Raw genomic sequence first — 27,711 nt, 5'->3', positions numbered from 1 at the left:
GATAAGTGAAAATACTGCTTGCTGTCATTCTGGCATCTGGAGTTATATTATTGTCTGCTACACCAACAGGCCCACAATGTTTTCCCTTTCTACCTGGAAAAATATGAAATCATTAGTATACACTTTGGGTAAGGATATTACTTTTCTCTCGAATGTGAAGGGTCACAATAAAAGACATTAAGTACCTGTACAACTGTGTCCATATCCAGTATATCCGAACTTACAAGTTCAAACGTACGATTCATTGGTGTTCGTGCAGGTAGCATTCACGTGACAAGAGTGATTTCCATTACATTCGTCAATATCTGAGACACCATAAATATATTTTGCACTCTTTTTTTATTTTTGTCACCTTAAAATGGATGAAGACTCTCAGTCGCACGATGCTATTAATCATTGCAAAACATAAAACAAAGGTTTCTCCTTTTTGTGTTTTACGAATTAGATATTGTAAACAAACGTTTCAGCACAAATATGTCTTAACCCACCAATATGATGGCTCTGAAACAAGCAAAATGTAGTCGGATAATTGTGACTCCTTGCGTAAACATGCAAGGAGTCATGATGCAAGACGTAGCGCTTAATAGGAATAATAGTTCCTGCTAAAGATGCTTCGTTTAATGCTAAGGATTCTCTGATATTGCGTGCGAGTGAAGTTGTATTTCTGACTCATTATTCGCTCGCCTGATGGTAGCTCAAACTTACCTTGGCATGACTGTACATCTCCGATGTATCCTTCCCTGCAGGTGCAGTTGTGGGAACCGTTAGTGTTGGTACAGTTCGCATTGACGTCACAGAGAGGGTCTCCATTATTGCACTCATCGATATATAGAAGCAAAACACCCCAAAACACCAAACAAACAAATAAATGCACAAAAATATATCGCTGAAAAGTATATTAGCTGTAACATAAAAACAAAATAGGCGACTTCCGTGAGTTTCGTAAAATAAATGATAGATAGAGAAGTGTCCACATAACTAACCATATTCAACTCATAGATGGAACAGCATTAAAAAATCCAAGAAATAACAGCTACTAAGGTGATAGTTTTTATGTAGAGTCGGATTCTGATGCTAATTTGAATTACCTCGGTATGATTGCCCATCTCCAATGAACCCTTTCTTGCAGGTGCAGTTACGAGAGCCCTTAGTGTTGGTACAGTTGGCTTTCATATCACAAACATGGCTTCCATTGCTGCACTCATAGATATCTGGAGGCAGTAGGAATGTCAACGTAACTTTTTGGATACAAAAATAAAGTGGATGACCAGGAATTAAGTTAAGCAAACCGGTTTTTTTGTTTGTTTTGTTTTGTTTGTTGTTTTTTTCAAAATCTCCATTGCCTTCGTGCGAAACGATTTGAGTATTGTTCCTCGAGACGACTGTAGGTTTTCATTTTACCTGAGCATGAATGTCCATCTCCAGTAAATCCATCTTTGTAGGTGCAACTATAAGACCCAACAGTATTGGAGCAATTTGCAATCTCGTCACAGAGGTTATTGCCGCCTTTGCATTCATCGACATCTAATCAGAAAGTTGTCGAAAGAAAACATTACACGGAGAAAGCATCTAAACAAAAAGGAAGGTTTTAGGTCCTGGAACCAAACTTTGTATAAAATGATTCTGCTCTTAGTTTACTGACTAAGTTCCAAATCAGAATAAAAATGCATCAGTTATTAAAATGTTTCATTTACAAGTCAGGAACAAAACCTAAGAGTTCCTGACGGCTCCTTAAACTTAAACGGGTCATGAGTGATATATTTTCTAATTCTCTAGTAACGCGGCTGAATAGCGCGGCATTATAGTCAACGCGTTATGTTGAAAAATTCTGGTCATGATTTGATTACAATGAGACTAACTTCACTTGTACAGTTTTGTCCATTTCCAGCATATCAAGGTTAAAATTTACATACGTAGTTCTTACCGACTAGTAATCATCAAGTCTGCCTTCTACCAGTTGAGATTTTTCACCACTAATACAATGATTTGTGTCATTAAGATTTTTTATCACGCGATGTTTATTTAATATTTTTGTGTTATTGTCGGCATTGTCTCCAGGCCTACACCCGTCGCTATTTTCTTTAAGGCATGCTGGTAAAACAAGTCTTGCTAAGATGATAGTACTTTTCTTTCTAATATGGGGGGTTTAAAAAAGGAAGGAATCTAATACCCGTACCGTTGCGTCCATTTCCTGTAAATCCGTGGTGACAAGTACAAGTATACAATCTGTTGTTCGTATATCATTCAGCACAAAGATCTTTTTTAAATCTATCAACACACCAGCCTTGAAACAAGCCAGACGAACATCATGGTAACTTTACGAAAACATGCATGGGTAATGCTGTATAATGATATGATACGATATACCAAAAAAACAAAAAGAATCCTAAAGCAGTTATTCGGAAAGCATCCACTAGATCATCTTTAAAATTACCTGAGCATGAGTGTCCATCGCCAGTGTATCCCACTTTACATGTGCAAATGTAAGAACCCATCCTCGGAGACCCAGGGGCTGTGAGTCGATTTCAAGTTAAGGGCAGAGGAGCCCCTGGGGACATTGTCTTACAAGACTAGTTCCAAACGGTCGCACTCGTTCTGGCATCTGATTGATGCCAGAAAATCTTTGTGTTTTTCTGCCCAATCAGAGAGAAGTGTCCTTTGGAGTCCTTTCGTGTGTTTTAACACACTCATATAGAACAAGCTCTGTTGCTCGCTATGTTTGTTTGGGCCGTGCGACGAAGCTTTGCCCGAGGTGAAAAGTTTCAGTCTCAGCACACAATGTAAGAGAAATCGATCAGATTGTCCGCGAAATCTTACCGGAAATTGTACTGAATACTTTCGCAGGTATCACAAGAGAACGTGTTTAAAAGTTTGCGAGGTTTGTGTAAAACATAATGGTTGCAGGCATTGAAATGTCGCTTTAAACGTTAGATGAGATGTAAGCCTAAATCTTTCAAAATTTTTTGTACAATTTGTTGTGACTGAAACTTTTCCAATCCCGTGAAGCTATTTCGTAGCACGGGCCACGCAGGTATGTCGAGCAACTGGCGCTTACGCAATTTTTTGTGCACACCCGGCCAAAATCTAATGTAATCTTCGCTTGAAAAAAGAAAAAAGGTAAACGTGGAAACTTTTGTTTATTAGATGTGGGTAAATAACCCTGTACTAGGCTGACATTTACAATAAAGGAAGCCCGCCCTTTCTTGGTCTTTGGTTTTGTTTTCCCCAATGAAAGCAGCATCGATTCCCACTGATCAAAGGTATTTAACTTGGTCTTCAACAATCGGCAAAAGAGGTGAAATGACAATGACCAAGGGACTAGAAGAGAATCCGTGGCCTTTCGAGCTCAAGAATTTGAACACTCTACACAGCAGTTGAAAGATTAAACTTTTTCCAAACCCCTTCGGTAACTGTCCGAAAACATATCTCCTTTCCACGATGTTCTCGATGATTAGTTTTTGTTCAGATTTTAATTAGCTAATCGGAAACACAGCTAAGCTTTCTTTAAGCGCTTGCTGGAGGTCGTCCACGTACTTAACGTTCTCTGCAACCTTGGCCATATTGTTGCGAAAGACTTTACTACAAAGCAACGATTAGAATTTGGCGCGTACAGAAGGCTACGTAAGCGTAAGCGCCAGTTGCTTGACATACCTGCGTGGCCCGTGCGACGAAATAACTTCACGGGATTGGAAAAGTTTCAGTCACAACAAATTGTACAAAAAGTTTTGAAAGATTTAGGCTTACATCTCATCTAACGTTTAAAGCGACATTTCAATGCCTGCAACCATTATGTTTTACACGAACCTCGCAAACTTTTAAATACGTTCTCTTGTGATACCTGCGAAAGTATTCAGTACAATTTCCGGTAAGATTTCGCGGACAATCTGATCGATTTTCCTTACAATGTGTGCTGAGACTGAAACTTTTCGCCTCTGGCAAAGCTTCGTCGCACGGCCCAAACAAACATAGCGAGCAACAGTGCTTGTTCTATATGTGTGTGTTAAATCACACGAAAGGACTCCAAAGGACACTTCACTCTGATTGGGCAGAAAAACACAAAGATTTTCTGGCACCAATCAGATGCCAGAACGAGTGCGACAGTTTGGAACTAGTCTTGTAAGACAATGTCCCCAGGGGCTCCTCTGCCCTTAACTTGAAATCGACTAATAGCCCCTGGGTCTCCGAGGATGGTAAGAACCATACGTGTTCGTACAGTCTGCATTCACGACGCAGACGCTGATTTTATATTTACATTCATCAATATCTAGAGTTTAGAAAGAGAAGAAGTGACTAAGTTAGAGTAACTTACGAGAGGCATCCACCATAGAACTTGTCCAAACCAAATATTACGATAGTGATATTAATGATAGTACATGTATAATTTATAAAACTTTCATGATACTGCTGATGATAACCATTCATAAAATACAATAACTCAAACAAAACTTATGGGACCTAACTTCGTTAACCATATCACAGTAAATAAGTACTGTCATCCCTTTCCTAGTTGGATCCAGTCAATACTTTCCGTCCATGGTGTATTTACCTTCACTTGCTTTTATTTCTTGACAAGTCAATCAATCAATCAATCAATCCTTTATTTAAACACGTGACACCTACGAGTACAGAAGTTCTCGTTAAAACGTGTACGTGTATGTACAATTAGAATAATTGTACATACAGCGCCGGTAATTCAGGGATAGAGCCTAAGGGAGCTGCAGTAAAGGCAGATATTTTAGTTTCTTTATATTATAAGTTCTTTCAAGTGAGAAGGAACCGGATCGGCCGAGAATGGAGAATAATTCACGGAATACAAACCAAACATAGAGATAAACTTTTGATTTCATACCTCTGCCGTTCAGTCTTCTAATGTAAAACCATCCTGGGGCTGAAAGAAAACTATCTGGTCTCGCCTCCCTGGCGCGGTTAGATCACACATTTGATATTTTCGATTGTAGTTATAGCCTTGGCACGTGATCTCTTGTCCACATTTGACATTGCAGAGGTGAGGAGCCGCCACTGACCATCTTTTGAAGACAGAGCGCTTGAGAACTCTTCTGGGTTACCTGTTTCTTCCATGAGAGTTGCTCAGATTTTCAACTTACCAATAACGTTGCTAAGATCCCCATCGTGTGATATGCTACTGAACTATAGAACAGAATTTTTGAACAAAGTGTTACTTAAAATGAGAAAATCAGAGAAGAAATTGTGCGGTCCTAATTTCTCGTCGTAAAGATTTTTTTCTTTTAACTGTAGTCGGTGGGTGGTTTAATTTCTTGAATCTCCTACCTCCTGGAGATTCTTTGTGTTTATTCATGGGCGACCTTTGATCAACAGTCTTTATATTCTTATTTTGTTTTCTTAAGCTAAGTGCTGTATGATTTCGAGAAAAAAAATTGTTGTTGTGAAAGCCAAGAAGATCGAATTTGCAAGCAAGGTCAGTCAGCTTGGGTCTCGAGGTCCTTTCGGCAAGATGAAAGTTTCTCACTTGGATGTCGGTGGACAAGTGAAACAGTTTGAAGCTTGGTGAAAGCACATGTAGACCTAGCCTGCTTGGTAACTTGACCCTCAGCTACTATGGAATGAAAACCATTTCACCAGTTTTGAGTGTTAGCTCCAAACCTTTTAAATGGTGGACAAGTGGTTTGCATTTTTGTTCCAGCAGCTCCTTGGAAATGATACCAACCATCAGAGATTTATCTATCGCACTTTTGTGATCAGGTCGTTTTTATGTGGTTTTACGGTCCCTTCTGGTTATACTTGAATATTCTAAACATTAGTTAGCGTCATCTAAACAAAAATAACAAAAAAATCTTTGCTAAAGCTTTCTGTTGGAATTCATGCATTTTCAACCATTCACAAGTTTATTTTAAAAAATCTGAGGACGATTTGGCCATTTTGTATAAATTTAAACAGCGAGAAAAGCAATTAATTATTTTGTCTCGTTCAAGGAAAAGTAAAAACAAAAGCATCCTATACGGATAACAACTAGTTCAATATCATTTCAGTGTGTGTTGAGGCTATTCCTCAACAGTTGTCCCTATTCGTTCCGGTTTTAGTAATTACGGAATGCCATGATGGTAATTAGCGGGCTTTTTATTCGCTTGTGGTGAAGCGCTCGTGAAAGAAAATTTGCTCCAACTGTGATTTCTCGCCGCTTTTCAAATATTACCTCCTTTCAATAATTTGCTAAGATTGTTTTTCCCTTTTTGTTTTCGGCTCGTTCGTGATCAGAATTTTGTTTCGTTAGAGAACTCTAACTTTGCATCGTCCACAGGTTATTACGGCTAGTCAGCTTGTAATCCATGGTCGAGGCTTGTTATGTTGAAGCAAAAGTAAAATTGTTGAGTTCGTTTAAAGACTGATTTCTCTCGTTGTTACGAGGGTTTTCCATGTCCGACCCGGACAGTGTGTGTCAATTTCTAATATTACATTTGGTCAACTCGTTTCGAAAGCTGACGAATAAGAGATGGCTGATCTAGACTTTTTACGAAACAGTAAATGGTACTTCGAGCTTTCGATCGATAGTCAAAATTAGGCATCTAGTGGGTCATACCGATGATCTGGTGATGACTTGGGCGAGATCTCGCCCGATTATCGGTTTATGTGACTTGCCTTGTTTTCCGTGCGATCCTGGTTCTCCTCTGATACCACGTGACCCTTTTCTTCCCTGGGCTCCACGGGGTCCTCTTCTCCCACGGAATCCTTTAGGTCCTTGCATTCCCGGCGGTCCCAGCGCACATATTTGTTCTTTCGGTGGACAGAATGATAGTTGGCGCAGCGAGTGTAAGGTTTTATTTATTTCATTTCTCACTGTCACCATGGTAATTTGATCTTGTTTGGATCTAGAATCCACTGAAGATCGGCGAACTCTGTCGATGCGAGCTGACGAGGGAAAGAAAGATGGTGACCTGATATCGTTGTTATTTCCCATTTATAAAAAAAAAAAAGCCATTGTTGATCAATGTGAAAATTGTGGCTATCGCTGATGGATGAGCATTAATTGCATTTCTGAATTTTTAGCGATCAACCTTAACGTGTTTAACGTCACAGACCTTGCATTGTACTTTTTGCTAACAAATTACTTACAGACTTTGATATTTAAGCTTATTTTCGGCATTTTGCGGATGGATATGCTTCCAACAGTATAATGAATACATCGATGGTGATAAATCCCGATATCAGAGTTGTAACTTTTTGTATATACCACAAAATCACGCGAAAGGCGCTTTTAGCGGCCCTGATAGGCTGGTTCGGAAGGGCTAGGTAAGTGCTTTTGCCCGTCAAGAGTTTAATTTCCAAGCATTTCGGTAAATATATAGAAACAGAATAAATTTTTATTTTTATTTCTGTGCGGTGTATTCTATAACAGTTGTGCTCCTCTACTTCGGTGAATAATTGTCAAATATGAATTTTAATGACCGCGCGAAAATTGGTTCCTGTCAGAGAACGGTCACCAATTTTAATAGAATTTACCTGATTGCCCCTTTAGCTCTGTAGCAATCTAAATATTCCATTTCTCTCCCCTCGGTGGAAGGCAATTTTCTATAATCGCAATAATCTGGATATATCAACAAAGTTGAAATGGTAAATTGGCCACCGTAACGATTACAAAAGCTGACGTTTCGAGCGTTAGTCCTTCGTCGGAGCTCCGACGAAGGGCTAACGCTCGAAACATCAGCTTTAGTAATCGTTACGGAGGCCAATTTACCATTTCAACTTTGTTCATATATCCAGATTATTTCGTTACTCCCATAGACGCAGCCCCAAACAGTTTCTTTCGAAACTATCAGCCTTTATTCATTTCTATAATCGATCCCGACTTTTATACTTTTTTTGTCTTATTTGCGACGGCTGATTTCCCCTCTCCTCCCATCCCCCCTGAAAACTAGGTGATCCCCTGAAAAAAATATCTGAGCTTCTTGGCCTTTAATAATGTTGTTCACTAATACTTATCGACAAAGGATCAAACTTTTTGACATCTTTATTACTTCCTTCAAGATGCTGCATGTTTAAAAACAACCATTTAATGCAGTTTAGTTTTTTTTTTTCAGGAAAGTAACCTCCTGACACTCCACTATCTTATGTCTAGTACGCAACTAATCACTTCAGCACGCGAGGAAACATTTGTAGAAATAAAAACATATTCTACAGTTCAGAGATCTTTGAAAGAGAGATAAAACGAAGCAAACTGTAAATTTTTCTTCTCTTTTCAAGTGTTACCTTTTCTTTTGTCTTCCTCGCCATATACCAAGCCAATTGCTTGTTAAAACATTAATGATAAATGATTAAGAATCAAGGAGTAATATAGAAGGTTAATCCATGTGTCATATTACCAGTCATGTCAGTTCGTTGAAAAATCAGCTAAAAATGAAAACAAAAAATCTACGAAAATGACACATGTATCAAACGAGATGAAAAGTCTTGCCTGAGACTGAACGCATTTTAGCAGAATTCACTTTTATGTTCGTAAACGGATCTCGAGTACACTGAGTTGAGCAGAAAGCACAGTGAAAATTTTAGAATCAATCCCTGGTAGTGCAATTGATGATTCAAAACAAAACGCAATGTCAAAGGAATACCTTTCATCGCACCTTTTCCCTCTTTGGAGATGTTTTTGAGGCTGCTTGCATCATTTGTATCATTGATTGAGTCGTAAGTTTGCCTCACTTCCGCCATAACATCTTTAAGATGATGAACTCGCCGGTTTATTATCTCAACACGAACCAAGGCAGTGGTACAGATTACTGAACACACCAACGATACTGGAAAAAACAAATTTAGATGAACAACTCTGCATATCACCAACAGATGAATGGTTTTGTTTCTTGGACATATCGAAGCAGTGTTGTTGATTGTTCAAGTAACGCGAAATGTTTCTTGTAGTGGGAGAAACCCAAGCTTAGACAAATATGAAAAGTGATCTTGAAATGTGAATCTGTCGTAGGCAGTTGTGTAGATTAACACCTCAAAGTCACCGGATGGCTTAAAAAATTCAAAATTATTAGATCATCGAGTTAAGGCCAAAAGTCATGTTTGGAATAAAATAAAATTCAATGCGTCAAAAGCTGAAAATGGAAAGAAGGAAATGGCGGCTTGGAGTTAAGTTGTTACTTACGTTGTCTAGTTGAATACAGCTCACGTTGGGTGCCAAAATGTCCCAGTATATTTGCCCGAGTGAGCTCTATACCTTAAAATACCGCTTGTAAGCCCTAGGCTAATACAACTTCGTGAGGAGTTTCAGGTGGGCTCATAAACGGAGGGGCTAATATTCGGAGGGGACTATAACCGGAAAAGAAAAAGCACTTCGAAACGCGCCAAAGCAGCGTTGATCAAAATAATTTTTGCCTTTACTAGTTTTTAATTAGCCTTCAACAACTTATCATAAACTTTTTCAATTCTTTGTTTTTGGAAGAAAATTAAATTTGACAACACGAGAGGGGGACTTCTATCCAGGAAGGGCTTATAATTGAGAATATGTTTTTGTTTACAGAGAGATTGGCCTTTAACCGAGGGACTTATGAGGAGGGAGGGAGGAAGCTTCTGGTTTTCACTCGCGACCGTGTTGGAGTCGGAGAAAGTAGAGTACAGCTGCGCTGTCGTTTGACTCCGTTGCATGTGATCTGTTAATTCTACGTTATATAGAATTAAAAGCAATCAGATGTGCAATGCTCGCCAGAGCTGGAAATAACTTGGTTTTATTAACTGGGTTGAGAATGATACAAATTAGCCACCGTAGGGAGGTTCTGGAGCTGACGTTTCGAGTGTTGGCCTTCCTTCAAACGTAGGATCTAATAAAACTAAAAATTCAAATTTTATCTGCCCGCCACCCTCGCAGCACCTCACTTTCTTTGCCCCCCCCCCCCCTCCCCTCGCCTGAGCATAGTTTAGTGCTTCTTTAACTCGCTTCCGCTCGCGACTTCGCCATTGAGAGCGTATCAGTCATAAGCACAATCAAAATGAATTGAAATGTTCAGATTATTTCAACGCCCCCCTTGTCCTTATCACTGCCATGACTGTGTTATCCGGACTTGGTGCTATTTTTGAAGTCATAATTATTTTCAAAGAAAAGGAAGTTCTCTAAAAATAATTATTTTTACGCATTGCGACTGCAAATATATATTTACTTCTAACATATTAAAAGCGTTTATTCTCAATTAAATGTAAGATTTACACACAATATTGCAGAAATCAAACATGCAGACTCACAACTTCAATTCACACATTTGAATTAGCTTATAATTTAACTTTCCGTGACATTTAAAACTGAACAGAAGTAATCCTTCTTCAGCTGCAAATCATCTGCGAGGATCATTTCTCTACTTGTATTTCACCCGAAGGTAAACAAATGGTATTTAATTCAACTGTGATGGATAATTCTGGTAGGCAGCCACAATAAACTGGTAAGTTGCAGGTGTGTGTTTATTCAATTCAAAGGACCTATCAAAAACTGCCGAAAAATAAACTGTTACTTGAAGATACTTAAAGACTATCTCATTACAAAATAAAGCCCGTAAAGCTGTTTAACCCTTTCTGTCAAAGTATTTTGATCGGTAATTCTTCTCTTTTATTTGCTACAGGTTTCCCAATGATTTTGTAATGAGTATTTGATGTTTCTTTATCATCATCTCGTCATCTCTTTGCTTGACGATGATTTCAAAATTGTCAGGAGAGGTTCTATGGAAATCACTATTGAAAGTCAAAGGGTACTTTAAATAAAACAAAAAAACTCACCCAAGGCAATTTGAAACACGGAGACCTCATAACTTGAAAAAAAACACCAAAAGAGTCAATAATATACAGTTTATATTTTTATAGTCCTTACTGTAAATTTGCAGCTGTCAACGTTTTGTTCCTGAATAAGAAGTAACTAGTCTGTGCTACAATAACGTAAATAACAATTCGATGTACTAGAGAGATTATATACATAATAAGAGTCACAGTTTCTCACTTGGATGTTGGTGGACCATGTACAACAGTTTGAAAATAAATGAAAGCAGACCTTCCTAGTAACTTGACCCTCAGCCACTGTGGGATGAACACCATTAAGCCAGCCTGGGGCACGAGTTCCACACCTATCAGCTGGTGGACAAGTGGTTGGCATTTTTGTTCCTGCAGCTCCTTGGAAACGATACCAGCCAGAAGAGATGGAGTTGTCGCACTTTAAAGACCCGGTTTTCCAGTATGTGGTTTTACGGTCACCACTGGTCAGAGTTGAATAGCTTGGGCAGTCTTCAACTAAAGCAAACATTTTTTGTTTGGTCAAAGTATTAAGGAGGTTCACGCTTATGCAAACTCAATGAAAGATATTGTAAGTAAATAACAACTTTTAAATTCGGAACGAGTTGTGATCATTTTGTATGAATGGACACAAATAATTCTGTACAATCGTTTATGTACATAATAATACTTTAGTGTATGTAATTTACCGATTGTGCGGTTGGTAAACTTGTTTCAAGAGTTGCCGATGATCCAGACGTTTCATGAAACTATTGTAACACCCATGTGCACTATGGGTAGCCACGGTAGATAACAGATTGATCCGGCATTGGTCAGTAGTAGACTTATAGTAGGCCGAAAACCTACCAATAATTTACCGATGCCTTAGTCGAATTGTCAATCGACATTTGATTGGTTGTGGGTTCACCATGGATAAATACTCGTATAGTCAAAACAAATCTTTTCTCTTTGGATGCTTAAAACTTTGGGCATGTTTGATTTACTTATATCATCTTTAATACGTTAGTTTCAGTACTGAGGCAATAGCTATTGTCAAGAGATAGGTCGTTACGTGATGAATACACACATTGGAAGCGACCGCTTTTTCAGTTGTTAGCGACAAGTAGCTACTGTGAAATTTAGTACAAGAACTCATTTTCTTATTCTAAGACTAGTTTAATGTACCTTGACACAGTTTTCCATTTCCAATATACCCTTTCTTACAGGTGCAATTGTGAGAGCCCTCAGTGTTGGTGCAGTTCGCATTCACGTCACAAACATGGCTTCCATTGCTGCATTCATCAATATCTGGAAGAAACAGTGATTTATAAAAGACAATTTTAGCGTAAAAAGTAAATTATCCTCAAGTCGCTTTCAAAAATTACTTTCAGTACTGAGGCAATAGCGATGGCTAAAAGTGTTAAATGACGAATCCACGAATAAGAAACTACAGTTATTTATTAGGAACCAAGCAACTAGAACTACAACAAAAACATTTCTAAGTTTTGCCTTTTTACGCTGTCGATTTGACTCACGGCGAAAACATTGTAAAAGTTAACGGCATTTTATGGTTTCGTTGAGGTGTCCGCTGACCAATAAAATATTGTATCGTGCCTTAAAAAAACCTATTTCCGCGGTGTCCCTCCCCCTCCCCCCCACTGTAAGTAAACACATTGACACCCGCGTGGCGCGCATGTCTCGCGTAAGAGACACTTTCTCCCTACCTCTCCAAGCTGGCGATGTCAACAAATGAAGAAACTGGAAAGTTGTCGAAGGGAAACGTTACACGGAGACAGCATTTAAGCAAAAAGGAAGGTTTTAGGTGAACTAAACTTTGTATAAACTGATTCTGCTCCTGGTATACTCGCTTAACTCCAAGGTTCAATGCAGAATAACAATGCATCAGTTACTAAAATGTTTCATTCACAAGTCAGTAACATAACGTAAGAGGTCCTTAACATGAATAACGGCTACTTAAACGAAAACGAGTCATAAGTGTTAAATGATATAACTCTTGTGACGCAGCTGAATGGTGCGGCGCTTATATAACAAAGATATTAAATTCACCTGTACATTTTTGTCCATTTCCAGAATATCCAGGGCGACATTCACATACATATGATCCAATGGTGTTTTGGCAGCTAGCATTCACGTGACAAGAATGATTTCCTTTACACTCGTCAATATCTATAAAATCATAACCAAATTTGAGCTCTAGATGCATGCACATCACACTACCAATCACCAGATTTTTTTTACGGTTCCGTCGACTTCATATCCGTGGTTCCTCGCCACTAGTAATTATCTAGTCTGCCTTCCACCAGTTGAGATTTTTCACCACTAATACATTTGTGTCATTAAAATGTTTTAGCACGGGATGTTTTTATAAAATACATATGTGCCATTCTCAACATTGTCTTCAGGCCGACAACCATCGCTATTTTCTGTAAGGCATGTGGTAAAACAAGTCTTGTAAAGATTATAGTACTTTCTTTCCAATATGAGGGGTTTAAAAAAGGAAGGAGATTGCGTCCATTTCAAGTAAATCCGTGGTGACAAGTACAAGTATACAATCCGCTGTTCGTGTATTTCAGCAGAAGGATTTTTTTGTAAAATATATCAACAGAACAGCTCTTAAACAAGCCAGATGTCGATTATGGTAACTGTACAAAAACCTGCATGGGTAATGCTTTATAAGCTTATAAGGTAATGAAACGATTTAATGCAAAAAAAAATGTTGAAGAAGTTATTCGGAAAACATCCACAAGATCATCTTTGGCGTGAGTAGTCCAGTTGTCAGTACGCTGGACTCTGGGTCAGATAGGCCGGGTTCAAGTCCTGCTAGGGCTTGACGTTGAGTCCTTAAGCAAGACGCTTCACTCACATTTCATCGTCTTCTCGGATAGGACGTAGAGCCGGAGGTCCCGTCTCCTGCACCTATCAATTGCAGTTGGACCCCGATAATTCGAAGTCTCAAGCGAAAAGCAAAATAGTTCGAATTATCGGGGGTTCGAGTTATAGGGGTGAAAGATAAATACGCAATTTTTACCCTTGCATAACTTTATTTACTCTATTTTCGCGATATTAGTGAACAGTTTGTAATCCCTGAATGTATTTCAAATGTTTTCATCAACAAAACAGTTTTTTTTTTAATTTCACAAGAACAAACAAAAAGCAGAACAGTGACCAAAATAAAAGGTGCTTAGCCTAAAAAGCTGTCAATTGCAAGCTGCCTCTGAGATTTGCGAATGTTTTTCTCGATGATGTATGCGATCTGACTCATGTTTCGACGAATCTCGTCAGCTCCATCTGCAGCAAACAGACTATAGGACGAAAGCGTGTTTATAGCCTCGGTTATTTGTGCTCTTGTTGGCTTCTGTGGTCTCTCCTCGGAGTCATCATCGTCACTATCATCCTCTACTTCCATCACTGTGCTGTCACGTTCTCTGAATTCTTCTAATATTTCTTCATCACTTAACAGCGCACTTTCCGATGTCATAACGCCGTCATCTGCCTCAATGACATCTTCAGCTCTTACTTCTGTCGTTGCCAGTTCCGCGTCTTTCTGTCTCAATGCATCGAAATCTTCTTCTAGGATTTTAAATGGGTCATCTTCGTCAGCGATTGCGCTTTGTTGCTCTTTGCCCCCGATGTCTCCCTTCCTAAAACAGTTGCGAATAGTATCCCTTGAAACCGTGCTCCAGGCCTGTGTCAGAAGGACCATTGCATCAAGAACGGTAATGTTTGGCATAGGCTTGTTCTTGTCGATCGGAAGAAGTAGATTCTGCATTTTCTAGAGCCGTGTGATCACCTCACAAGCTCCAGTACAGAAATACATGCCAATTAGCACCTCGGTAAAACGCCTAAATTGATAAACGATACCGACAAAGTGATCCATTTCCGCTAAAACTGTGATTTAGCGTGTGTTGTTAACTCATATCGCGTCCTTGTCATTAGACGCATGCACTCAACTGCTAGATACCGACTTTGAATTTACTAAATCAAGCTCTGCTTAAATAATGGTTTGCCCAAGGAATGTTGCTTTGCTTCAGATTAACTCCTACATAAAAGTATATCACGACTACCAGGAAATCTGGCAACCAGCAGTGAATGAAAAACTTTCAACCAGAAGAGAGCCCGATAACCCAGTGGACAAATATGCCGTATGTGTGATGTAAGATCAAGAAACCATTGTTGAACATCTGAAGAAGGGAAAGAGTGGACGATTCGCTAAAACAATCTTTATTTTCTGAGAGTGGATAATAGAAATTCATGCACTGTTATTGTGACAGGCATGCCTGTTAATCTTGGCGACGGTGAACGGATGCAAGTGCCATGCAAACTTTTGATTGAAGGAGAGAAGAAATACGTCAGAATTCTTGAAAGAGAGTTCACAAAGCTGAAAGACTAAAATTGGATTTTTCGTCAACTCTTTAGGCACATGGATTTTCATCACATCGAAATGTTAAGAGTAAATGCCTATAAAAATCCAGCAACCAACGGTCAGAGTGGAAAAATTTTTTTCGTTGATATTTTTGCCCATGGTTGGTACATAACTAAACGTGATGTAGTTTGTTTTCAGAAAAGCCACTTCAATTTGGAGAAAATCGAAAAAATCTATTTTTGCTGTCGGCGACTTCAAAACAGCCAAAATTGAAGACGAAATGGGTCGTTCTCAAAATTTCGTATGCATGCTGAAGGGAAGGAAGATGGATAAAGTATTTTCTGATGCGTCAGTTCTTGGACGGTTTTACTTCTAGTTCGGTGACAAATATTCACCTTAGCAGTTATTTGAACAGCGATCAATAATATTTTAGAACTGCTTTATTCTTAATCGAAAGAAATTTATATTTTAGCTGAAAGTCGCGATTTAAATTTTAGGCATGTGCTACACCTTGGTTTACCCTGAGACTCAAGTCATAAGGTCTTTAAATATTGTACTAAATCTTATGTAAAAACTGGCTTGGGTAATTCAGTTTGCGCTTCACACGAACTCTCCAAAGTTGAACCAAATTTGGTTGAAATTTCAGACCTAAGTAGCGGTTTGTTGGTGTTTACGACGCCTTGCCGCTACTGCCGAAAACTAACTTCGCATAAACTTAAAATATTAGTGTTTAAAAAAAAAAACCTTACTGTCTTACTCTTCTCTGGTTGACTTTAAATTTGTCCTGGGAAATTTGCTTCCTGGTTATCCCTGTTTCTTCTTCCCAAAATTATGTTAACGAGCTCGAAACAAACCTTAATTCTTACTTCACCCGGGAACTTTAGGAGTCGAGCATTTTATCGGAAATATTAGATTCGAACAATCCTTTTTCTTCGATCCAACTTCCACATCTTGTACGCTTTCAAAGTTTAAGCTTTCATAAAGCTCAAAATAATTTACAGGTAAAAGCTCCAGTAGTCAAGAGCACATTCGTCTTTAATTATGTTCTAGCGTTGCAGTAGAGTTGCGTGAGAGAACAAAATTATTTCCACCGGGAGGGTGTAAAGAAACAACGACGCAAAAACGGTGTCTCCGTTGTTTTCGATTTCACTTTAAGAGAACATTTTGTAATTCTCTTGCGGTCTTTTCTTCAGATTTCAATTGTCCATCAAGCCGTAAACAACTGATTTTGGTTTTTTTATTGTTTTTTTGCGTTTTTTTTTTTTTAACCAGTGTTCTAGTTTGCGACTGTAGACATGTTCGCAATACTATTTTGCTTGAATTAAAAAGGAAAACAAAACTGGGGTCTTACAAAATTAAAAGCTTTTCACACAATTTAAAACAAGCAATTGACAACAATCTCCTGAGTTGATCTTTCTGAGAGACTTTAGCTGCAAAGCGCTGCACTCTTTACTATTATTATGCCGATTTTTATCGGTTGAGCTTTATAGGCAAGTCTTTCAGACCGGTAAATGTTCTTACACATCACAGATATCGTTTTAAAAAAACGCGATTTAAAGTTTCCCCTGACAGGTGCATTATTTGCCAAAGGTGATCAATGATAATAATAATAATAATAATAATAATAATAATAATAATAATAATAATAATAACAATAATAATAATAATCATTTCATTTATATAGCGCTAAGCTCGACTAGCTCTCCGTAGCGCTTTCATAGACTAATTAACATAGATATTAAATTATAAAAAATCGTAAATTAAAAAGCGTCTTTGAACAAGTATGTTTTAAGGTTCTTCTTGAAAATTGCAACAGATTCAGATGTTTTCAGGGACTATGGTAAATCGTTCCAAAGCTTGGGACCGGCAATGGAGAAGGCAAGGTCACAATAGTTTTTTCGAAATGTTCTTGGAACCCCATCTGGAGCATTTGTGATGAGAAACGCAGTACACGAAAGCCATAATTCCTTTGATGCAACTGTTCAGCAATATAAGTTGGAGCTAAGCCACGTAGACAAGTAGAAGTATTTTGAAGATAATGCGATACTTGACAGGTAGCCAATGAAGTTTCTTTAATGCAGGTGTAATATGTTCCCATTTCTTTGTCATAGTAATAACTCGCGCAGCAGCGTTCTGTATAGACTGTAGCTTGTTAATCATATAGTTGGGTAGTCCATTGAGAAGTGAATTGCAATTATCATGTAATTGTCATGTAAGCATAAATCACAATCAACCTCTTCCTCTTCACTTTGATGTCGGTTTTTGGGATATCAAAGTGCTCATAGATATTCCGAAGCATCTGAATGGGCGTGGACAATACGTGGGGCAGGCCATGGCCCACCTTGTGACCCACCCTGTGGCCCCACCCCATGGCCTACCCCATGGCCTAACGGTGGTCAGATTTTTAAAAAAATAAAAACAAAATCAGTGAGAGTCGAACGAGTACGCTGGCGTACAATGCTATGCCTTTAAAAAGGGTATACTAAAAAGTCACTAACACGATTTTCAACGTCCGAGGGAACGAAACGATGCAAATATTACAGCACTCAGCCTTAAAACATCTTAACTCTGTCTTCCCCACCCAAACACTCAACCATAACGATAGGTTAATGGGAGGGGAGAGGAGGGGCTTATATTACGTGGTCGCTGAGGATATCCAAAATGGCGGCTTCACGATCCATAAAGGCTGCCAGCTGGTAACATAGAGTGGAGTGCTGGTGTAAAAATGTAATGAACGACGTTATATCGGACAACTGTGACATATCTTAGTAGGAAAAAAGCAAACAGTACGTGCCAGGCCAATTTTTTAAGTGCCGCTTTAGTGCAGTAGAGTATTGAATTTGCAACAAGCAGCCCCCATAAACATTTCCTAAACTTTACTCGCTTTTCCTATTGAAGTGTGGTAGCATAACAATACAAGTGGTGTATAAGCTGTTCTCTGTGCGACAGGAAATTTATATGGGATACTGTATTGCATGACATTGTGTCAAAAAGACATAACACAGAGTAATTGACAAATTTAACAATTTTTTTATATATTTCTTTTCTTTTTATATCTCAAAATAAATGTCCTAAAGTTAGTTAATTAAATAATTATTGGCTTGTTCCTCAAAAAACAAATGGTGACATAGCACAGACTGACCATTGGTTTGAGCCATGAATATTTTCAACTTGACTGTCGATGTCAGAAGGTTACGAAATTTTGATCGGAATGTAGCCGCCCAAACAGCAGAAGAAAGCCCTTGGTAAGACAGTCCCCAGGAAAACGTTGAAAGGTTTGCAGCAATGCTGTGCTTTAAAAAAAAATCTGACCACCGGTAGGCAATAGGGTGGGCAACAGGGTAGGCCATTACTTAGGCCATGGCCTACCCCACGTTTTGTCCACACCCCATCTGAATAATTGCAAATCTTGACAGCTTTGAATCTGCAACAAGTTCGCAAATGGTATCTAACTGTCATAGCAGATGGGATGCCTGAGGGCAACTTCTTGAAGGATTGAACGGTTTATCTAAAAGAAACCTCCTTATTGAGAAAGGACCTGAATGGTAAATTAATAAGCAGTACATTTGACCCATTCACCGCAGTGTTGGAGGACAAACTTTGCTTAATTAGAGCTGGGTTAGTTTTTAAAAGGCGGGGGTAGCAGGTGATAGCGTCACTATTTCTCAAACTAATTTTCCATCCTGCCGTGCTACCCCTTTCCCGGGCTGCCTTTTCCGTCAACAAGGCACTTATAGTGGCCTGAGGACAAAGTTCCATCACGGTTACAATAGCTTGAACGTCAAAAAATATTCTCTGAGCCAACAGCAAGAAAAACTCCAGTTTCTTGTAACACTGCATAGGAACCCGCTTTGGTTATATATCCATCTGCTCTTGGCCTTTTGCTGATATCCTCACTATGATGAGACAGTATTGAAGGCTCTTTACACTTGTCTGGAACTCGGCGTGTCCATCCAATACTTAGCAATGCTCTATGCGCTGGGCATACTGTCATCTGGGCGATATTTTGGGGAGAGAAGAAGATGGATGCTCTCGCGAGAATCAACTCAACTTCACTATCTATGCCGTATAATGCAAACATCGCGTTGTGGCCGGTAACATCCCGCTGACAGCTAAGTAATGGAATACATTCCTTTGCTTTATTCCTGTCTCTTTTGTCGTGACCACATTGACCTCCCACAATCGATTGAAATGAACAAGTGTTTTTCATAGTTCTTAAGAGGTTTGAACCAGTTTTCGTGTTTTCAGTTCACTAAGTTTATATTTAATTTATTGACGCAGTTGTCAAAAACTGACTGTTGTAAATTTAAATTACCAGCTATATCTTTTTAAAAGTATTTAATCGTTATGATGCAAAGAGTCTAAAAGTCTACGAGATTTATAAACAATGCCGTCTTTTGCTCTTTTAATAGAATAAACCCTTTTTTCAGTCACCCGAAGCGGACAGAAGGAGTTTGTCACGCAACTCCACTCCTTATCGGTTTAATTTATAACTCTATTTATAACTCAATTTATAACTCAATTTATAACTCTATTGTAACTAATTTAGAGGGTAGCAACATCAATAACATTTATTTAAAAATCCAGTAAACCTTGTCTCAATTTAATGTTTGTATTGCGATAGCGTATTTAAGAAATACGTTAGGTTTCGGCTAAGAAAAAGGTTATCGTTCCCTTATAGAAATAACAAGTCGTTTCAGTCAAATATTCAAATGTCTCATATTTCAACCAAATTTTGTTCAACTTTGGAGAGTTCGTGTGAAGCGCAAACTAAATTACCCAAGCCAGTTTTTACATGCCTTTTAATACAATGTTCAAAGACCCTTTGGATTGAGTCTCAGGGCAAACCAAGATGTAGCACATGCCTAAAATTAATCGCGACTTTCGGCTACATTATAAATTTCTTACGGTTAAGAATAAAGCAGTTCTAAAATATTATTGTTCGCTGTTCAGATCAAGGCTAAATGGAATATATACCACCAATCTAGAAGCAACATCTTCTCTGACCTGACGCATCAGAAAATATTTCATCTCTCTTTCTTCCCTTTTGCATGCAAGTGAGTTTTGAGAACGGACCCATTTCGTCTTAAATTTTGGCTGTTTTGAAGTCGCCGACAGCGAAAACAGATTTTATCGATTTTCTCCTAAATTAAAGCGGCCTTTCTGAAAACAAACTACCTCATGTTTAGTTACTTACCAATAGCTATCTATGGTAAAAATGTCAGTGGAAAAAAAAAATTTGGCTGTGGCCGCGAAATTTCAGTTTTGCTCGATTTTTATAGGCATTGGCTCTTAATGACTTTTATAAAGCACCGCACATACAGTAAAGGGATTAATGCACAGCGAACTGTTTTACACAATTATAAAGGGATTAACGAGCTTTGAAATGTTCGAAACTGTTATTACATAAATATATATTCTAATTTCCGATAGAGTCTGTTCTTTTTTATTCAGCTGGTAACTTATTATCGGGGTAAAATCCGACCTAAGGGAACAGAAATTACTTCGAATTAGCGGGGACTTCGAATTATCCGAGGTAAAATCACTGAGAAAAGTGGGGCAAAACCAAGGGAAATTAATTTTACTTCGAATTAGCGGGGACTTCGAATTATCTGAGTTCGAGTTATCGGTGTCCAACTGTAGTTAATTTCGGCAGGGGACGTTAAAGAACCCACATCACGAGATTACTGTGATGTGGACTGGCCTGTTTACTGGGAAGGGGGGGAGGGGGCATCGGAAAAAAATTCTCCTTTATTAATTGTAAACTGCCGCCGTCAGTCTGGAAAAGTCCCCCGCACAGTGTTGTAAAGCGCATTAGAGCATTTACATGGAAATGCGCTATAGAAATCGGTCTATATTATTATTATATTACTATTATCTTCAAAGTTACCTGAACATAAGTGTCCATCTCCGGTGTATCCTACTTTACATGTGCAGTTATAAGAACCATATGTGTTGGTACAGTCTGCATTCACGTCGCAGTCACTCATGTTAGATTTACATTCATCCATATCTAGAGTTAAGAAAGAGAAGTTAAAGAGTAAGTTAGAGAAACTTACGAGAGGAATCCACGCTGGACTGATCCAAACCAAACATTACGATAAAGATATTAATGATAGCAGTATAATTTATAATGTTTTCATGATACTGATAACTCGTTACAAAATAAAATAACTCAAACTAAAACTTATGGGACCTACCTTCATTAATCATGTCACAATAAATCGCTAATGCCTTCCCTTTCCTAGTTGAATTGAGCCAATACTTTCCGTTTGTAGTATGTTTACCTTCACTTGCTTTTATTTCTTGACAGGACAGCGCCGGCAATTCATAGATAGAACCTAAGGGAACTGCAAAAAAGTTAAATCTTTCATTTTTTTCATATTCTAAGTTCTATTAGGTGAGAAGGAACGGGTTCGGCGGAAGATGGAGAGTATCAAGGAAATAGAAATCACACAGAAAGATAGACTTCTGATTTCATACCTCTTCCCTCTAGTCTTCTAATGTAAAACCATCCGGGGGCCGGAAGGAAATTTTCTGGTCTTGCCTCCTTGGTGCGGTTATTTAGTTCACATATCTGGTATTTTCGATTGTAGTTATAGCTTTGGCACGTGATCTCCTGTCCACATTTGGCATCGCAAAGGTTTGGAGCCCCCATTGACCATCTTTTGAATACAGAGCGCTTGAGAGCCATTCCTTGTATGTTTACTTCTGTCCTACATAGATCATTAGCTTTGACAAACTCAATGGCAGAAGCGAAAAGTGCGAATCTTAAATTGCGGAATATCCACGACATACTTCTTTCCTTGGGATGAATTTGAAAATATCGAGTATCAGACTACATGAGTACATTGTAAGAGCTTACTTTGAAATAAAAAAGCCTTCTTTCTCTGAAAAAGACTACTTGCGTGCTAGATGAAGACGTATAGCAATCACATTACATCCATATCAAAATGTTGCCTAAAAATTCCTTAAAAAAACATTTCATACTTTAAATTGTGAGAACAGAAATAAATTACTCAACAAGCTTTACTCGAGTATTTGAGGTTTGAAGTATCTTTAAGCTTTGGCGGAATGATAAATTTGATATGCTTGACGTATATCTAGGAGCCCTTTATCATGTCCTCGTGATCATTTCGAACGATTTACGCGACCTAAGAAGAACTTATGTACAAGCATGAAAAATCTCCCTCACAAAAAGCGATTCTTATGCAAAGGAAACTTTGAAGGAAATAATCTAGTCTTATTGACCGTAAAAAAAAGAAACCTTTATCACGTTGAATACCTAAAACTTAATGGTGCTGTTCATCACCACTTTTATGAAATAAATATTTCGTTGCGTGTTTTCCCATGATCTAATTAAAAGTTCAATGACCAAAAGGGCAAAACAGATCCAAAGAGTAAAAGAGGAAACTATAACAAGTAATGCTCCCTCGCTTGTGCAAAATGTATTCATAAGGAAAAGAAATTCCATGTTCAATTACAACACATTCAAATCTCGCAAGAGGATGAAACCTTGGTGACTTTTTGGTAATTATAGGTAAAGCAACATATTGTTAACCAGAGCTTTCATATTTCAACGAAAAAACATATAAAGTTTCAGAAAATTAACCCGTAGGAAAACGAAAACTAATTCTTCGACTTGATTACCTGCTTTCTTGCAAAAAAATTAGTTTGCCGTCAAAATTCTACCATACCCTTATTCGAGAGTTATGCCAGACATAAATGACACACATTTCGTAAGGAGTATGAATTTTCCCCGAAGAATATTACTCAAATCACCCGTTGGTGTATTAGATATGATCAACTCTTACCGCACAAGAAGCAAAGTTCTTTGTTCCCTCGCCGTTTTTTAGTTAAGGGTGCTCTCTTTTATAACAGCACTGTAGCTATGGCTACGAGTAAAACAGCTGGTTTCGAGCCAAAACAGTAATGAACTTTAGAACAGGAATTCCTCGCTCACTCTGAAAAATTTCACCGGTCAAACGCATTGATAAGACATCTTTTTTTCCGAGAAAAAAAAAAGGAAGTTGCCATCACGATCCTGAGGCGTGCAATTATTGTATTTTGCAACTGCCAAAGCTGAAAAATTATAATTATGAAACATCAGGGTCGGTCTAAAGTACCTGTCAAACCTCTTTTGTGATATATTTTTCGAGTTCTCCAACTATCCAGTGATTGATCAACGAAACTCCACTATGTGTATAAAAAAGAATCGCTAATGAAAAACTCATAAGAAAAGACTATCTTTGACGAGGGAACGTAATAAGCCTCAAGAAACGTCAAGCCTAAGATTGCATAAACTATCCCCTAAAAATAAATAGAAAAATAACACGCTCTTGATTGGCTGGAAACGAGCGCATTTTTTTTTTTATGTAAAATGAGTGAAAAGTTTTAAAATGAGAGTTTGTCTGTTGACTTTCTCTGATGCATTCATTTTTAAAAAATCATTATCATGTAATTATATGATTTCTCGTGGAATTTGGTGTTAGTAAGCACTTGTAAACTTTTCAAAGGTTTCTTATTGCTTTTGCGATTTTGTTGTCTTTGTTGTTATTTACAACAAATTGCATTCAAAGTCATGTTATTACCTATACAAAAAACCCCAATGATAGTGCAGGTAACTTCCGCAATACTATTTGTATTAAGCAGGTGACAACCGGTTATTTGTTTTGTCTGCTTGGTTGTTTGTCATATTCCATCATAACAGGTTATTATGTTATGCTTATTTTCGATTCTAACGATTAGTTACCTAATTAAAAAAAAATTCCCAATCCTTAGTTGTGTATATTAATCTTAAAATTTCCTCTAGCCTTGATTAAGTCTGCGACCATATAATGATGATTTTGTGATTGAGTCTGTTTATCAAATTTTGTGAGGCTCCACCATACGCAAAGGGCATAACGACTATATTCCATGGTTGGCGTTAAGTATACGCAATGCAAACGGTTTACTCGAGACTCGAGGGCTACAGAAGTACAACGAAAATTCAATTTGATTAATAGGACAAGCAGATTAAACAAAATTTAATTCAAATTCACAGAAGTATAGAGAAAGAAGATTTTTTCTGCGTCATCCACAATTTATTGAGATATACTTAGGTAAAAGCATATTTGCCATAAAACATTGAATTAAACATCTAAAGGTCCTTTAATTTTACATTACTCTCTTAAATTCCTGACTGTCTTACTTAACGATAAAAAATTGCGGTAAAACATTTCGTAAAAGCATATTAAAGTAGTGTTGACGACGTTGTTTAACTACGCGTGACCAAGTGCTCAGCTAATATAATGGCTGCATGGACCCCTAGAGTGTCAACAAAATAAAATCTACAGCCCAACGGCCGAAGTTAGGTGAAGGTGCCATAAAGAAACTTAACAATTGAAAGAACATTTTAACTAACATACCTTGGTTTTTCAACCAGTAATTGTAAGAGAAGGCCTTGGCTTTGGCTTTTCAAAATGCTCGCAAATAGATCTTATTAAAACTTTAGAAAAAGGGAAAAGTCTTTAAGAACCTAATTGCTGACTCCGAGATGAATTTTTCACTGTGATTATTACTCAAATCACCCGTTGGTGTATTAGGTATGATCAACTCTTACCGCTCAAGACGCAAAGTTCTTTGTTCTCTCGCCGTTTTTGAGTTAAGGGTGCTCTCTTTTATAACAGCACTGTAGCTATGGCTACGAGTAAAACAGCTGGTTTTGAGCCAAAACAGTAATGAACTTTAGAAAAGGAATTCCTTGCTCACTCTAAAAATTTCGCCGGTCAAACGCATTGATAAGACATCTTTTTTTCCGAAAAAAAAAAGGAAGTTGCCATCACAATCCTGAGTCGTGCAATTATTGTATTTTGCAACCGCCAAAGCTGACAAATTATAATTATGAAACACCAGAGTCGGTCTAAAGTACCTGTCAAACCTCTTTTGTGATATATTTTTCGAGTTCTCCAACTATCCAGTGATTGATCAACGAAACTCCACTATGTGTATAAAAAAGAATCGCTAATGAAAAACTCATAAGAAAAGACTATCTTTGACGAGGGAACGTAATAAGCCTCAAGAAACGTCAAGCCTAAGATTGCATAAACTATCCCCTAAAAATAAATAGAAAAATAACACGCTCTTGATTGGCTGGAAACGAGCGCATTTTTTTTTATGTAAAATGAGTGAAAAGTTTTAAAATGAGAGTTTGTCTGTTGACTTTCTCTGATGCATTCATTTTTAAAAAATCATTATCATGTAATTATATGATTTCTCGTGGAGTTTGGTGTTAGTAAGCACTTGTAAACTTTTTAAAGGTTTCTTATTGCTTTTGCGATTTTGTTGTCTTTGTTGTTATTTACACCAAATTGCATTCAAAGTCATGTTATTACTTATACAAAAAACCCCAATGATAGTGCAGGTAACTTCCGCAATACTATTTGTATTAAGCAGGTGACAACCGGTTATTTGTTTTGTCTGCCTGGTTGTTTGTCATATTCCATCATAACAGGTTATTAAGTTATGCTTATTTTCGATTCTAACGATTAGTTACCTAGTTAAAAAAGAATCCCAATCCTTAGTTGTGTATATTAATCTTAAAACTTCCTCTAGCCTTGATTAAGTCTGCGACCATATAATGATGATTTTGTGATTGAGTCTGTTTATCAATTTTTGTGAGGCTTAACCATACGCAGAGGGCATAACGACTATATTCCATGGTTGGCGTTAGGTATACGCAATGCAAACGGTTTACTCGAGACTCGAGGGCTACAGAAGTACAACGAAAATTCAATTTGATTAATAGGACAAGCAGATTAAACAAAATTTAATTCAAATTCACAGAAGTATAGAGAAAGAAGATTTTTTCTGCGTCATCCACAATTTATTGAGACATACTTAGGTAAAAGCATATTTGCCATAAAACATTGAATTAAAAGGTCCTTTAATTTTACATTACTCTCTTAAATTCCTGACTGTCTCACTTAACGATAAAAAATTGCGATAAAACATTTCGTAAAAGCATATTAAATATGTGTTGACGACGTTGTTTAACATGCTTTTACGAAATATTTTATCTCAATTTTTTATCGTCACATGTTTTAAAAAATCGCTTCTTTTTCGTGTCTCAAAGTTGGATTAACGCACGGAAGAGGTTCGCAAATTATCTCATTTCTAATCTATCACAATTGTTGACGCTAGTTTTCAAGACCTCGTCATAGCGAGTTCAATAACAACAATCATAACACTTTTTGTCGGTAGAATGAGATAACCCAACAACTTTTGCACATGGATAAAACATTTTACAAGCTTTCCGCGCTCTATAGGAGTTTAATGAACCGTCCTTTGTTTTACCTTTGGAATGAGGACAACAACAACTTTGAGTGGCTGAAAATGGGGAAGCGGGTGACCAAGTGCTCAGTTAATATAATGGCTGCATGGACCCCTAGAGTGTCAACAAAAGAAAACCTACAGCCCAAGGGGATGTACACAGTGGATGAAGAGAACGGAGTTTGCCCTCTCTCAGGGCCACTGTGAATATTCTTGGGTAGAGAGGAGGGAGTGGGGCCTCCTCTTTGACGGGAGGGAGTGGGCCTCCACTAACCTAGCTCCAGGGGGCACAAAGGAGGGAGTTGGCCTCCGAAACTCGAGTCTATGGGGGCAAGACTGTGATGAGAGGAGCACTTCATCCCCACAGAATGCAAAGCATTCCCCCAGTGACGAGCCACAAGGAATAATAGTTCACATCTCCTTTAAAAAGGATATAATGCCCTTCATCTCGGGTGAATGAGGAAAACTACATGGTGTCTTAATATATTTACGAGATGGGTGCGACGAGAAGGTACATTTGTCAGAGTTACCGGTGACATGTGAGGGTCCAAAGCTCGCAAAATAAAGGCATGTATATCACTTTGTATAACAGGCTGACAAGCTTATGATTTGCTAACGAGCTTTTGGGGGACCTGTGCCAGAACAGAGGGTGGAGTTTTGATATACCTCTCAAAACAGTCAGGTGACCAACGACCCAGAACCTTATAATTAATGAGCCATGGAGGTAAGTTTGCTGAGGCAGCTGTCGTAGCTGCACCCTTCCGGAAGCTGCACCCAGCAAATTCGCTGGAGTCTAGAGCCCCCTTGCAGATTAGGAGACTTGTTTCCCTTGTTAGCTTCTCCCGGGCTAAGAAATTACCAGATACGTAAGTGAAAAGGGGTTCTGAGTCTGAAGACAGTAGCCTGAAATTCAGGTATGCCACCATTGCGGAGATGGGGCACAAACGGGAATTCGTCTTTCCGATGACAGTGGTTTGTCGTTGTCTAAAAGGGTTTGTTTTGGACACTTTTAATCGCACTAGCATATACTGGGGTGAATTTCTTGGCATAAAAGTTATGTCTCTGTTTGTGAGATGGTGTTTTAGATCAAAAGTTCAATTGCAAGTGAGTTCACCTATGTGCAGGAAACCAAAAAAGGCGAGGGTCATCGCTGCCCAGAGCTTTTTGGTAAAGTGGACGCTGTTGCTTATTTCGTGTGAGAACAAAAGACCTTGGTTGAGTTAGCAGGTACGTATCGAGATGCCAAAGTTCGTCATTTAAACAAAAATAAGAAAAAAAAAAACCTTTTTGAAAAAGCT

General features: G+C 38.1%; 1 protein-coding gene across 1 annotated transcript; it reads right to left on the bottom strand.

Annotated features, from left to right (window-relative positions):
* Positions 1-9,864: 9,864 nt before the first annotated feature.
* LOC111346634 (uromodulin) lies at positions 9,865-23,229 on the bottom strand. The gene is made up of 7 exons (XM_088751201.1): positions 22,918-23,229; positions 21,587-21,908; positions 21,304-21,453; positions 20,994-21,116; positions 12,787-12,906; positions 11,905-12,027; positions 9,865-11,238 (listed from the first exon to the last, which is right to left on the bottom strand). Exons 2-7 carry the CDS (start codon positions 21,897-21,899, stop codon positions 10,871-10,873), a joined length of 1,197 nt encoding a protein of 398 aa, XP_088607327.1. The 5' UTR covers positions 21,900-21,908; positions 22,918-23,229; the 3' UTR covers positions 9,865-10,870.
* Positions 23,230-27,711: the final 4,482 nt, after the last annotated feature.

The sequence above is a fragment of the Stylophora pistillata genome, chromosome 2, assembly GCF_964205215.1.
Source record: "Stylophora pistillata chromosome 2, jaStyPist1.2, whole genome shotgun sequence".
NCBI lineage: Eukaryota > Metazoa > Cnidaria > Anthozoa > Scleractinia > Pocilloporidae > Stylophora > Stylophora pistillata.
Note: the sequence above shows the minus strand (reverse complement) of the source record. Positions and strands in the feature narration are given on the sequence as shown.